Source organism: Fusarium vanettenii (genome assembly GCF_000151355.1).
Source record: "Fusarium vanettenii 77-13-4 chromosome 1 genomic scaffold NECHAsca_1_chr1_3_0, whole genome shotgun sequence".
In the NCBI taxonomy this organism is placed as follows: domain Eukaryota; kingdom Fungi; phylum Ascomycota; class Sordariomycetes; order Hypocreales; family Nectriaceae; genus Fusarium; species Fusarium vanettenii.
In genome coordinates this window covers 4,778,467-4,791,148 of record NW_003315881.1, presented here as the reverse complement: position 1 = coordinate 4,791,148, position 12,682 = coordinate 4,778,467, and the positions used below count along the sequence as shown (strand labels likewise).

General features: G+C 50.3%; 6 protein-coding genes across 6 annotated transcripts; 4 read left to right on the top strand and 2 right to left on the bottom strand.

Annotated features, from left to right (window-relative positions):
• Nucleotides 1-681: 681 nt before the first annotated feature.
• NECHADRAFT_90567 (uncharacterized protein) lies at nt 682-1,764 on the bottom strand (the record flags this gene model as incomplete). Its single annotated transcript, XM_003053975.1, has 2 exons — nt 682-1,365; nt 1,426-1,764. The coding sequence occupies 2 exons, from the start codon at nt 1,762-1,764 to the stop codon at nt 682-684; spliced, it is 1,023 nt and encodes a 340-aa protein (XP_003054021.1).
• A 634-nt stretch (nt 1,765-2,398) lies between these two features.
• NECHADRAFT_75749 (uncharacterized protein) lies at nt 2,399-3,144 on the top strand (the record flags this gene model as incomplete). Its single annotated transcript, XM_003054680.1, has 2 exons — nt 2,399-3,103; nt 3,139-3,144. The coding sequence occupies 2 exons, from the start codon at nt 2,399-2,401 to the stop codon at nt 3,142-3,144; spliced, it is 711 nt and encodes a 236-aa protein (XP_003054726.1).
• A 388-nt stretch (nt 3,145-3,532) lies between these two features.
• NECHADRAFT_75748 (uncharacterized protein) lies at nt 3,533-5,856 on the top strand (the record flags this gene model as incomplete). The annotated part of the gene is made up of 4 exons (XM_003054679.1): nt 3,533-3,580; nt 3,646-4,496; nt 4,595-5,152; nt 5,280-5,856. The coding sequence occupies 4 exons, from the start codon at nt 3,533-3,535 to the stop codon at nt 5,854-5,856; spliced, it is 2,034 nt and encodes a 677-aa protein (XP_003054725.1).
• Nucleotides 5,857-6,578: 722 nt separating this feature from the next.
• NECHADRAFT_75747 (uncharacterized protein) lies at nt 6,579-7,307 on the top strand (the record flags this gene model as incomplete). Its single annotated transcript, XM_003054678.1, has 1 exon — nt 6,579-7,307. The coding sequence occupies one exon, from the start codon at nt 6,579-6,581 to the stop codon at nt 7,305-7,307; it is 729 nt and encodes a 242-aa protein (XP_003054724.1).
• A 546-nt stretch (nt 7,308-7,853) lies between these two features.
• NECHADRAFT_75746 (uncharacterized protein) lies at nt 7,854-9,558 on the top strand (the record flags this gene model as incomplete). Its single annotated transcript, XM_003054677.1, has 3 exons — nt 7,854-8,016; nt 8,145-8,254; nt 8,323-9,558. 3 exons carry the CDS (start codon nt 7,854-7,856, stop codon nt 9,556-9,558), a joined length of 1,509 nt encoding a protein of 502 aa, XP_003054723.1.
• An 85-nt stretch (nt 9,559-9,643) lies between these two features.
• On the bottom strand, nt 9,644-12,331 carry NECHADRAFT_75745 (uncharacterized protein; the record flags this gene model as incomplete). The annotated part of the gene is made up of 6 exons (XM_003053974.1): nt 9,644-10,424; nt 10,476-10,826; nt 10,885-11,248; nt 11,304-11,464; nt 11,519-12,215; nt 12,271-12,331. The coding sequence occupies 6 exons, from the start codon at nt 12,329-12,331 to the stop codon at nt 9,644-9,646; spliced, it is 2,415 nt and encodes an 804-aa protein (XP_003054020.1).
• Between the last annotated feature and the right edge of the window lie 351 nt (nt 12,332-12,682).

The following is a 12,682-nucleotide window of genomic DNA, read 5'->3' as shown; positions in this document are numbered from 1 at the left end:
CTTGCTAGTAAAGGCTTGAGCAAGAATCCTGTCACCTATTCGGTCTTCTAGCTCGGTGGTCCAATTAAGGCACAGGCTTTAACTATAACAAAAGTATAAGCCAAATACCTATCTTGGAATAATATATCTAAATAATAACATTGAGAAATGATTTAACCTCACAGCAGACCCCAAGGTAGGTTAAGGCAAGCCCGTCAGATAAATACATTTTACACATATCTAAGCCATCAATCCCAATGAGTTTCAACGCAAGAGTCGATATCAAATAAGCTCTACGTATACTTCCGCACTCAACGCGCTGCCTCAGCGAACACTGTTTCTTCACGATCTTCGGGCTCAGTTAACCCATCAAGGGCTAGGCTTCAACTGTGATAAAGAAGACATTACCAACACATCATATCGCCATATCCCAATGTTAACGTGCTAATGTAGTGCTTATGGCCCGTTCAAGTCGAAAATTCGCCTTTACAGCGCCATCAGTTGAAAGCGTCGAGAAATTATAGAGGGTCCCCTCTTGCAAGATTATGCTTATCACCTCAACAGAGAAGCAGAAAATTATTCACAAAACCTCGCATCGTGACATATACCAAGATAGGCGAAATAAAGGTCCGGCTAGGCAAATGCCTTCTCATAGATTAAAGTTAGATCTACATGATATCACCAAGCTCAACAAGCTCAAGCTTAAGAAACAGCAACACAAGCATGCGTCTCCTTCCAAAGCCCACTGCAATCTTTACCTACGGCGGGATTCCACTTTGCAAACTGCTCCATTGTGATCTTATTGTAATTCAAAACACCTTGGCATGTGGTCGTGGGACTGATGTAATGAAACTTGATGCAGTTCTTGACCATCCCTGCCTGAATTGGTGTAGGCGTTGTCACGCCGTTGCCAGCGGTCGTGGTAGGCGTAGGCTTGTCTCCCACCACGCCAACGCAGGCATTGGTGCCCGCCCACAGTCCACCGCAGTCCTTGCCAACCGCAGGATTCCACTTGACAAAACCAGCTAGAGAGATCTTGTGATAGTTCAAGACGCCCTGACAAGTGGTTGTGGGGCTGATCAGATGGAACTTGTTGCAGTTGGTCACCATGCCCTCTTGGATAAGGGTCGGCGTCGAGATTCCGTTGCCCTTGGTAGTAGTGGTTGCTGGAGGCTTGGGCTTGGTGGTGGTCGTCAGAGTCGGGATGAAGCCAATGACACCGACACAAGCGTTGGTGCCCTTCCACAGTCCACTGCAGTCCTTGCCGACGGCGGGATTCCACTTGAAAAAGTCTGCAAGGGAGATTTTGTGGTAGCTCAAGACGCCTTCACAGGTGGTTGTAGGGCTGATCAGGTGGAACTTGTTGCAGTTAGAGACCATGCCCTCCTAGATGGGGCTCGGGGTTTCGATGCCATTCCCGGGACCCTGAGTAGGAGAGGGCTTCACAGTGGCAGTGGGCATGGACGGGGTAGTCGTGCCGGACGAAGACACCCGTGTAGATACACGCGTCGTGCTCGAAGGGACGATGGTTGTAGGCTCATCATCGTTGACAGTGCCGACTACGCAGTACAGCCCGTCTGTGTCGATATCAGGGCAGCTGATACCGGGGTTCAACGACTTGAGCTCATCCACAGTCAGACCCCACTCGTCGGCGAAACTCGAGCACGTCGCACCACTGTCGGCAGAGGTTGCGAATCCGCAATCCACAGCTCGACGTGAAGGGATATGGAGAGCGGAGGGCAACTGTGGAAGAAGCCCCACGGCCAAAAGACATGAAAGATGCATTTCGCTAGCTTGAAGGATAGATGGCAAAGATCAAGGAAGAGAAATGGATGCCGACGATGGCTTGATGGGTTGGAGTAGATAGATTCAACAGTCTGGCCAGCTCAGTCTTATACTTTTCCTTCATCTTATGGTTTGTAGCGAGCGTGAACTAAACCTTTGATTGTCGAGCATACTTAGCATACGATGTTGGTTGTTCGAAATGTGTGCCTGGAGTATCGTGAGACCTTCCTCTTGGGGTATCTCGATATATCCTTGTTGGCGGGGGTTAGACTGTCATCCGGATCGATCCGACCGGCATAATTAAGGCTAATGTTCCGTCGCGTACTGCGGGACGAATCAGGGTCGGTAGAGTTGACGGTGACAATGGTCTTGGCAGCGGAGCAGAGCTGGTTCCCGTCCCTTTACAGGACATCCGTGTGGCGACATTCGCTTCAGGGGTACATCGCATCCCTACTAGGACCCGCTGCTACTGTGACGGACAGGACCAGCATCTGTCAACCAACAGCTACCAAGCCGGCAACACGGCGCATGCAGGTACTCAAATGAATTCCACTACAAGAACCCGCTCAGGTCCTTGCAAGAGCTTCGACCGCAATCTGCTTCTGCGCACTCTCTCAATACCCTCATTCCCAACATGCTTTTCCTCCTACCCCACCTCGCCTCCTTGGCGTGTTGGTTCCTGCTGTTCTCTAGCGGAGCTGCCGAGGCGCAAAATAATTCCACTGGTCTTGTGGAAATCGACTTGGTCTTCCCGCGCAATGAGACATACAATCCGTCACCATTGATGCCCATCGTTTTCTCCTACCGAAACATTGAGCTCGTGCCACTCCTCAGGCCTATGATCACCTTTGAGATCTGGGATTACAACAATTCCAGCGGTCCCATCTATGACAGCCCGCGCGAAGCTCCTTTGATCAATCACTCCAGCAGCGACCCTTATTTTCAACATAGTCTGATGTATCCCTTGAACCTAGAGGGCACATGGGGCCTGAGATTTTATGTCTACTGGACAAATTGTGTTAAGGATGGCGAAGGGTCCCTTGGTTTCAACCCTTACACCATCCATCGGACCAACGTGACCAATGTTGCCATCATTTTCACCACAAAGGGTCCCTCGAAGCAGATCGACCTTGTTGCTGCAACCAGCAATAAGACTTGCGCAGCCCCTGCTGGAATCGCCATCGACATCGCAAGCACAGACAACACGTTTGACTCGACCGGCGAGTATGAAAAAGATCGCTGCCCGTGGGTTACATCTTCGCCAACCGAGGCAGATAGCTGCGCCGTCACGATAGGTGCTGCAGCTGCCTCAAGCATTGCCGACTCCATGACTTCTGATGTATGCGGGGGTTGGGCTACCAACATTCCTGATAGGGTTGATTGTTTGTCTTTTAAAAAAAAGAGTGCAGCGCTGCGAATCGTTCCAGGGGGGGCAACTTGTTTGGCATTCATGTTGGGAGCTCTCGGCTTCATTCTGTAATCTTATGCAGCCCTCCTCCCTCTAGTTCATAGCCTCAACAGTTATTTAACCATTTGACTTTTCATTTCTACACTCGTCATATAATCAAGCGCCTTAACTGGGGGCTTTCCAAAGCTCGCTTCGTCTCAATGTTCTGACCATCTTGTCTGGCACGAATTGCTCCGGACTTTTCTTGATCTGATAATTACCGAGATGAGCCTCGGCCTCTTCGCCAGCGAATCCGCATGAACTTGAGCCATGACCATGTCAAATGATCCATCACCAACAGCCTCGTAAGGTGGAGTCAACATGCCATGCCAAGCATCTCTATACCCACAGCATGCCCTGACCACCCAGGTATACCTCACTAAGACTCAATACTCGTTGGCGATGCTGATGCTGAGATTGGTGATATTCTCAAGGATACAAGCCGTGTTGTCAAGCATTTTGTCGACTCGACCAGCAACAGCGACATTCTCGTCTACGACGACACCGAACGGGTCTCCTACATGAGCAGCAGCACCAAGAAGGTTCGAGAGAATCTCTACAAGTCATGGGGCATGGGCGGAACTACTGATTGGGCTGTTGATTTGCAGACATATCACGACGTTCCCAAGCCCGCGAAGAGCTGGGCCCTGTTCAAGGAAACTGTCAGCCAAGGGAAGAATCCCAAGGAAGATTTCACTCAAACCGGCAACTGGACAGACTATTACTGCACAGACCCTTTCGTCAGTCGCTCAAAGGAGTACACCATACTCGAGCGGTGGAGAGGGCTGCAAGCTGATGATGCATGGAAAGATGTCATCAGAATCTACAGGGACACGGACAAAGACGGTGGCCTCAAATTCTCAGATTCGGTTGCCCAGACTCTCAATACTGGAAATGGTGTGGACTGCGGATCGAAATCGGGGCGGGGCTGCAGCAACCCAAGCACCTGCTTAAATGGAATGGACGCGGAAGATTCCGGACCTGCTGCAGAGATGATCTGGGATTCGTTTGTCTATCTCCATGAGTTGTTTGTGGCCTTTGATCGTACGCTGTTTCAGGCAGCGACTATCATCAGCTTCTCCCTCGACGACTTTGGGAACAAGTTTGCTCCAATCCCTGAGGAGGAGGACAACACATGGCTTCTGGTTCTAATCGATCTTGTCACTATCGGAACCGCCACCGCTGCTGGGCCCTTTTTCAACTCGTTCCTCAAGAGGCTCCCATACTTTGCCGCCAACGCCGCACGACAATATCAAGGATACAACCATGACGCTGATTGGCCAGAGTACAACTCTGGTCAAGGATTTGCTGTCATCTAAAGAGTGAGTTGTCCCATATTCTGACATAATCATGTTACATGCTAACCTTTCACGCAATCATCAGTCCTAAATGGACACCGGAGAAGCAGGCCTCATTTAACAGTTATATGGGCCAGACAATCAAATATTGGTCCGAGGCCAACGTTAAGTCACTACGCTGGCTTTTCGACGGTTCAGATAAGGCAATTGATGCACTATGGAACCTCATCTCTGACGGGAAGCTGCTCGGGACCACCTTGGGTAGTGGGGAAAGCTTCCAAGAGCAGGAAGAGGATCTCCAAGCCAACATTGAGAAGTCCTTCTACGGGCTCAACATCCCTACCCTCTGGCGACTTTCCAAGACGTATGCTTTTGTTCTCGACTCAGGTTACAACTGCAACGAGGAATACCCTGTCAAAGACTATCTCGACGAGGACACCATGGACGCCACCAGCGTGTGCTACGAAGGGAGACGTTACTATTTGGTCTATCCCAAGGGTGACTCTGAAGAATGCTCTTGTTCCTACATCCATACCCACTGTGAGAGGACTTGTAAGAACAACAAGTTCAGTGCGCCGCCCGGCCTGGGCTCGTTGGACGGCACTTTGTTTGGAGGCATCACAAAAGAGGACCTGATCAAAGGGTGAGTCATTCGCAAGCCAGTTTTGCAGGCTCTCCAACAGCTGAGTCATTTTGCAACTCGAGGGTTTTCTTTCCTTTCCATTTCTACCCCTGCCGCAATGCAGTGGCTAACTGAATGGTTTACCTAGATCCGTCCGCACTTACAACAAGAATGGGAAAAAGAACGTCGAGACCGACTGGGACCCTAGCAGCGATGACAGTACCTTCCGGGACCTTATTGATGTCGACATCACGACCCCAGGCCTCGTGCGTCTCCCTGTATGTAGCCCTGAGCGCGCATTTCAATCATGGGATACGACCTCCAAGGGCTCCAGCCCCTCCTACCCGTGCGACATGCCCCCTGGCAAGAACGAGTGCGGAGATTCAACCTTTGTGAACGAGACGAGCGACAAGTCTCCATTGGTGAAGGATTGCGAGTCCATCATCAAGAACATTGAAGGAGACGGCGGCACCAAGTGGACGACGCAAGTCGTGGGCAAGAACCAGCGCAAGATTGCGGCTGCCGGCACCTGTACGTTTGGAGTCGAAGCTACCAAGGTTGATGGAAACGTGAATTTTGCGTTTGGCGGACAGGACCTCATCGACATCATCAACACGTCCGTTGAGAAGTATAGCAAGGATGGCAAGATCGGTGCTACGGGTGATTTGCACTGCAGCGGCAATGTGAAGCAACAGCCTGTTCACTGGGCCATCTATCATACCTGAGCAGGTTATTAGATGTTGTATTAGTATTTGTTGTCAGTATTATACAATCAATTATTAATTATGGCATATATAAATTGGGTTCTCCATACGACTTGTTTCTGCGAGCCCGTTGTCCACGCGTTGTTGTTGAGTTTCATCACGGTTCTCAAGCGGTATATCCGTCACAACATCAAAGAATAGATGTATAAAGACATGATAACAGCAAAGCCCAAATAGAAAATCATAGCGGCACTAGCGCTAATGTACCTTACGCATCCACGCTGGGTATGTTATCCGTACCACCCCAAGGATCAACACCAACTCTGGCTGGCCAGTCATCACCAGCAATGCTCAGAGAGCATAAGCACACGCACCTCCAAGCTCAGCCCAATAGGAAATACATATCGTTGAATGTACAAAACGACGTGTCCGTCTCCCAGTGGCCAGGCAACACTGTTGGTCGTTACCCTTCGGGTTTAGTGTCAAGACTCTTTGCCAGTCATATCAATGTGCAAGCAGCCACCTCCAATCAACGACAACCCGATTCAAGTGAAAGGTCTTGTGGTCGATGCTGTGTGACAACCGTAATGCCAAGGGCACAAAGATAAGACAATGGATGGTTTGCACATAAGATGCATCCCCGTCACATTTCTCTCCAGTTCTGCTCATGCTTATCCTCCATTCTTTCATTTTACCTCCTGAAGACATCGCAAAATATTCAACCCCCTGGCCATTAAGTCAACATGGATCCCTACCTGCATTCCTCTGCCTACCAGCAACATATGTTGCCTGTGTATGATGAAGTCGTCATTGAAGAAGTAGAACCAACTCGGCCCACAGAGGAGACAATCACTTATTCGTACCAGTATTCTTCTTCCTCTGCCTTGGAAACACCGCAGTGGCCAAGCTCATCTACCTACAAGGACCCCTCTGAAGAAACACCTCGATCTGCAGAAGTGCCGAGCACGTATTCGTACCCGGATTCTTCATCCCAGATCTTGGCAGAGTCGAGTCAACCCGCGAATCTATACACTTCAGTGTACAGCAGGCCCCGTCAATTCCTCTCACTTTATAATCTAACATGCACCAGTAATCACTGCCTTTATCCCGGGTGTAATGTCAAACCCTTCAAGCGGTCCGCCGATCTCCAGCGCCACTACAGAAACGCCCATAATCCCGATTCAACCAAGGAGGCATACCATTGCGACTACCCACGGTGCACACGCTCCAACGAGCCCTTCTCCCGCCGCGATCACTTCCGCGACCATCTGCGCGAATACCATCGCGAGGATATCCAGAAGCGTGGCATCGTCGTCAATAAAGAATGGCTCGAGGATCGATACTATTCCGACAAGTGGTGGCGATGCCCGCGATGCCTCGTCCGCGTCTATACCTCCAAGGACGAGTTTGAATGCCCTCAATGCAAGGGGTCATGTGAGCCCAAGCGCAAGGAGAAGCGCCGTGGGCATTGAGAGGATGTTTGGGGGAAGGCTCTTTAGTGGGTTCGCCGTCTCCCAGAGACCAACCTATTTTTGTTCCTATTCAGGTCCTTTTCTTTGTCTTACTTGTGCTTCTCTTGACCATGCACCTCTTTTCTCTCTTTCTTTATATCTTGATGGAGATGAGCTATGATTGATTCTTCTTCCCCAGATTGCTTATTCAATATACTGCCTTGTAAATATTCAGAAAAGCTTATAAAGCTACTTGCTGCGAGCCACCTTTGATAGTTACATCTACTAAAAGAGACTTGCATTGACAACCGAAGAACGCGTATACCTGTTGCCACGTTATCTGTAATACGAGACACCAAGACCCAACCGTATTGTCTTGGCGTTTATCGCTTGCTAAGCTATATCCGACCGTACTCCCGCGTATCGCACACCAATGAAATAATTTTCGCTCGGATAACCATGACACCCCAGAGCCGAACACGCAGGCCTGTCACGTCGGATGATAAAAGCCCCGGGATATGGACAGAATCACTCGATAAGGACAAGACAAGCATTTTAAGCTAAATGATGGGAATCCTTCAGGTCAACAAGGGCTTCCGATTCGACGGCGGCGCCCTCGGGAGCGGTTGCATAATTCTCGTATTACCGGAATACGAAATTTCTCATGTCAGATGGATCCGATGCTTCCTGTTCCGCAAGTTCCGGTCGCCAAGATGCAATGCTCGATTGCGTGCGTGTCACTGTGGCTCATTATCTATTTGACAGCATCTCGACGCTCATCAACGATGGCTCTTTCATCTACTTTCATCTTAACATCTCGAATGCATCAAACTTACTCCAAGACATTGCTCACAATAGCCCTTGTTCATCAGCCGCTAAGCAAGCGACAATGCAGCCCACCTCCAACTCGGCACTCAGCCGTCAGCACCGGCGACCTCATCGCAAGTCCCGAAATGGCTGTCTCAACTGTAAGAAGCGCAAAGTCAAGGTAATCTTTACATCTCATCGTTCCTATCCCCGTCACTAAACAATGCAGTGCGACGAGACAAAGCCCATGTGCTTCAACTGCATGCGCTTCAACGTCCCCTGTAGCTTCGACCCTCACTCTCCTCCCACCTATGGCCCAATACCAAAGGCCCTTTCCGACGAGCTGGAGGCAAACCAGAAGAGTTTGCCTCATCGGGGTCCGGGTCGTCCGCGCAAAGACTGGGCTGCCCTCGGCAATGCTCTCAGAGAGGCAACAGCCCCGGGATCGCCAACTTCAAACGCCTCAACCACTTCTTCGGCTTCCCCTCCGGCCGACTCGGAAGCCTGCTCACTAAACGTTGTCGATGCTGATTTGATGCTTCACTTTATCCATCACACCGCTGGGACACTCTCCAAACCAAATGACCGTATAGGCCACTTCTGGCGGAACAACGTCCCCAGGATAGGCTTTTCTCATCACTTCGTGCTGCATCTCATCTACGCCCTGGCTGGTTTCCACCTCGCCTACTTAGAACCCGCCGGGTCCGATAGTCGAGCTCGGCATCGCTCGATAGCCACCCAACACTCGGAAGTAGGCCTCAAGAAGCTCAACGAGACGCTTTCAAACATCACGGAGGAAAATTGCGGTGCCCTGTACGTCGCCGCAACGGTCGTGTCTTACTGCGCCTTTGCTGCCGGTCCGACATCGCCCAAGGATCTGCTCGTCTGTAAGGTTGGAGACGAAGCCACACTTCAGCAACTGCCATTGATACACGGCGTTCGATTGATCAGACAGACTGTAGATCCTGCCACGCTCTTCACAGGACTCTTGGAACCCCTTGCAGACACTGGGCCAGAAGAAGAGGTCGAGAGCTCTGCGCATCCGCACATTGACTGGAGCGAACCCTTTACCAAATTACGACAGTGGTTGACCACCAACCCGAGCATCAACATGACCATCTACGATCACGCTCTCTCATCTCTGTCTTCGATATACGAGGCCAACTACGGCAGCGAAAAGGGCGCGTGCAAAGTTCCTTCGAGTAATCAGCTCATATTTGGCTGGCTCTATCGTCTACAGGAGACATTCATCGCAGCTTTGAAACGACAGGAGCCACCAGCCTTGCTCATCTTTGCCTATTACGCCCCTCTAATAGCAATACTTGAGGAGGCATGGTTTCTAGAGGGCTGGTCAGAGCATCTCGTCGACTCCATTAGGACAATGCTCAGTGACGAGTTGTCTACTTTTATAGAATGGCCGACAAACGTAGTGGGAAAGGTATCGAAAATTCATGCTCGCATGTAGTTAAAGTATATATAAGGTCTATAAAACAGATTACAAATCTATCGAATACAAAGATGTTATACAAGAAAAGTCTACAGGTGCCTGTTTACCCTGACACAACCTTGGTGGGTTTCGAGTTCCGCAACGTCTCAAAGTCCGCAACTGCACAACGAGTTTCCTCCTCAGACACTGGCTTCTTCTTGAGTAGCCAATCTCCCTCGATGCGCATAGCCGCCTCGATAGCCTTGGGCGTTGACGTCACAACAGCAGCTCTGATGCTTCGGTGAATCCCCTGAGCTGGATACGCAACCAGCCCGATGGTGGCAGCAGTCGTCTTGGTGACCAAGCTCAATGCGCCCTTTCCCAAGCCCTTTGCAGCCCCCAATGCATTTTCTTCACGCTTCCCGTGGTACGTGTACACGGCAATGTCTGTCAAGGCCTCAAAGATGCCGTGATAAAAGTTCTTACCAGCAACCATCGCACCACTCCTGAAGCCAGTGATATGATCTCGGGCCCTCACATCCTCCCCGTAGAGATTCGGCACAGCGCGCAGTCCATCCGTGACCGCGATAGGAATGTCGACAAATATGCCTTTTGCCGATGTAACGGCTAGTTTCCCCAGACTCTTGGTCGAAGTTCCAACCGCTCTCCTCGCCACTCCGGATTCGCTGACGCTTGTGGAATCGCTTTGCGATCGCGCCTGACTTGATCCGCTCTCTAGTGATGTTTTTGTTCGCGTTTGATGCTCCTTGATAGTCTCATAGGGTTTCACGAAAACTCCTGCTGTCGCATCTGCCATCGAAGCAGCAACCTCCATAGATGCTGATCCAACGGCCGTGAACGGGTCCCAACGTCTGCTTTCGATAAATATGGGCTTTGGTTTGTGACTATTCAACAAGGTGTCAGCAACATTAACATAGGAGGCAAGACCTACTTACAACTTCAACTTGCTCCTCTCAAGTTTGTTTGCTCCAGTCAAGATTCGCTCTGCCTTTTTCGACAGCACGACTTGGTGTCTTTTTCCTTTGTAAGACCAAGACGCCGGAAGCTCTGGGAACAGATCACAGCGCTGTGGCTCAATAGGCAAATTAGCATGAAAATGCTGGACCGCGGCCTGGACTCCTGATTCTGCTTTCATACTCTCAGACATTTTCTGCGCCGCGATCGCAACTTCTGGCGTCAATGCATGTACTATAGCATCGGTGAGATTCCTCGATGTCAGGGATGAGTAAGGGATTGGTTGTGGGCCAGCGCCGGCGTTGGCTACCATCTGACCCCAGAAAGGTTGACTATCAATAGTTGTCATGTCAGTTATTGATTATGGGTCAAAAAGACATGGCTTCTTACTCTCCAAAAAACGGGACGATCACCGTCGGTATACCATAAAATAACCCGCAAGCCGCCGTTCCAGCGCCGCCGTGGTGAACAACAGCAGAGACCTGCTGAAACAGGTATTCGTGGGGACAATCACCGACGTAAAAGATATTAGGGTCATCCTCGCCCTCAAGTTTACTCCATCCCTGGGATATGATAGCTCGAACTCCGGCTGTTTTGATCGCTTTCAGGACCATGATCATCAGGCGAGCTGGGTCATCGACAACAATGCTTCCGAATCCGACGTAGATAGGCTTGGGTCCGCCTTTGAGGAAAGTTGCGAGATCTTCAGGGGGTTCGTAGGAAGGGGGTTGTCGGAAAAAGAATCCAGAGATACCTGAATCGTTTGTAAGAGCAGTCCTATATCGTACATCCAGTTGTATGGCACCTACTTATGTTGTGGCCCCATTCTCTCGGTTTTGGAATCAGAGCTGGAGACCAGCAGTATGTGAATGGCACTTCCAGAGACTTGAGAAGTCTTGGACCTTCGTTCATGGGAACATGCTCGAGGCCGAGTTTGGCTTCTCGCCAGTGATTGACCAGGTCCCCGAGCCTAGACTCTTGTCAGTCCTTGAGTCCAACCGGGCAATGTTGATGAGTAAGTTACCCTTGCCAGGTCAGAAACTCCACCACACTATAAGACAAGTAATTGGCAACTTCACGTTCCTTGCCAGTACTCGGGTCATTGATATTCGCCAAAGGGTGAGGAAAAGCTGCTGTACTAGTCCAAGGCATAGTGAACATCATGTGTAGAGGAACACCCAATGCCTCGGCGCAATGAACATGTGCAAAGCTAGGTGGATTCGCAATAATAGCATCTGCCACAAATGGGTCGCCTGTCTTGGGATCAGGCATTATGCACGAGTCCCAGAACCCATCGAGCATCTGGGCAATCATCCTCCTCTTGGTATTGATGTCTCCGGCTCGAAGACTGTCGATGCTCGGGATGAGCCCTGGGTTCTTGACCATATATGCCATAAGCTGAGATGGATCGCCTCCGACAGGGTAGAACTCGATATTGGACGACTGAACAAAGGTCTCGAATACGTCGTGGGTGGCCAGTCGAATTCTATGACCGTGTTTCTGTAACTCGTGCGCCAGCGCAATAAAGGGTTGGACATCGCCACGGCTTCCAATGACTTGGATGACAATGTTGAGAGGGATGACGGAATTATCTCGGTTCTCATATTGTTGGTATGCGGGCGAAGCCAATCCGGGAGTCGTGTCGAGTTCCTCGAAATTGGGAAGTTTGGACAGTCGTCGGCTCAGCGTCGTGGGTATCTCGATATCGATCCGGCCGTCATCTGTGATTCTCTAGTAAGTACTGGGCACCACGAAACTCCATTCCTTTTCTGTTACCTCTTGTAGATGCATCAATTGCAGCTGTTCTCGTCTCGCTGGGCTCGTTCGTGGATGCCATTTCTCCCTCTGTGAAGCGTCCGGAGTACAAAGATGAAATCAGAAAAGCAGATCAGATTGGCTTCCTCGGTATAAACTTCTCCCACCCGACGTCATTCCAGTCATATAAAAACATTGCAGGGTCTCAAGGGGTGCGACCAGGATAGGCACTACCGCCGAAATGGCCGAAGCGATTGCACGATCCTGAATCATGGTCCCCTGTTAGATCGAATTAGCTCGACTCTAAGCATGGATGCCTCGGAAAGAAAGCGAAAATTCCAGCATTGGTCAGACACCATCCCTTCTATCCACAAGTCCACTTTTCATGGTGTTGAGTTCCCAGCCAACAATAGAAATAATCATGGCTGAGACG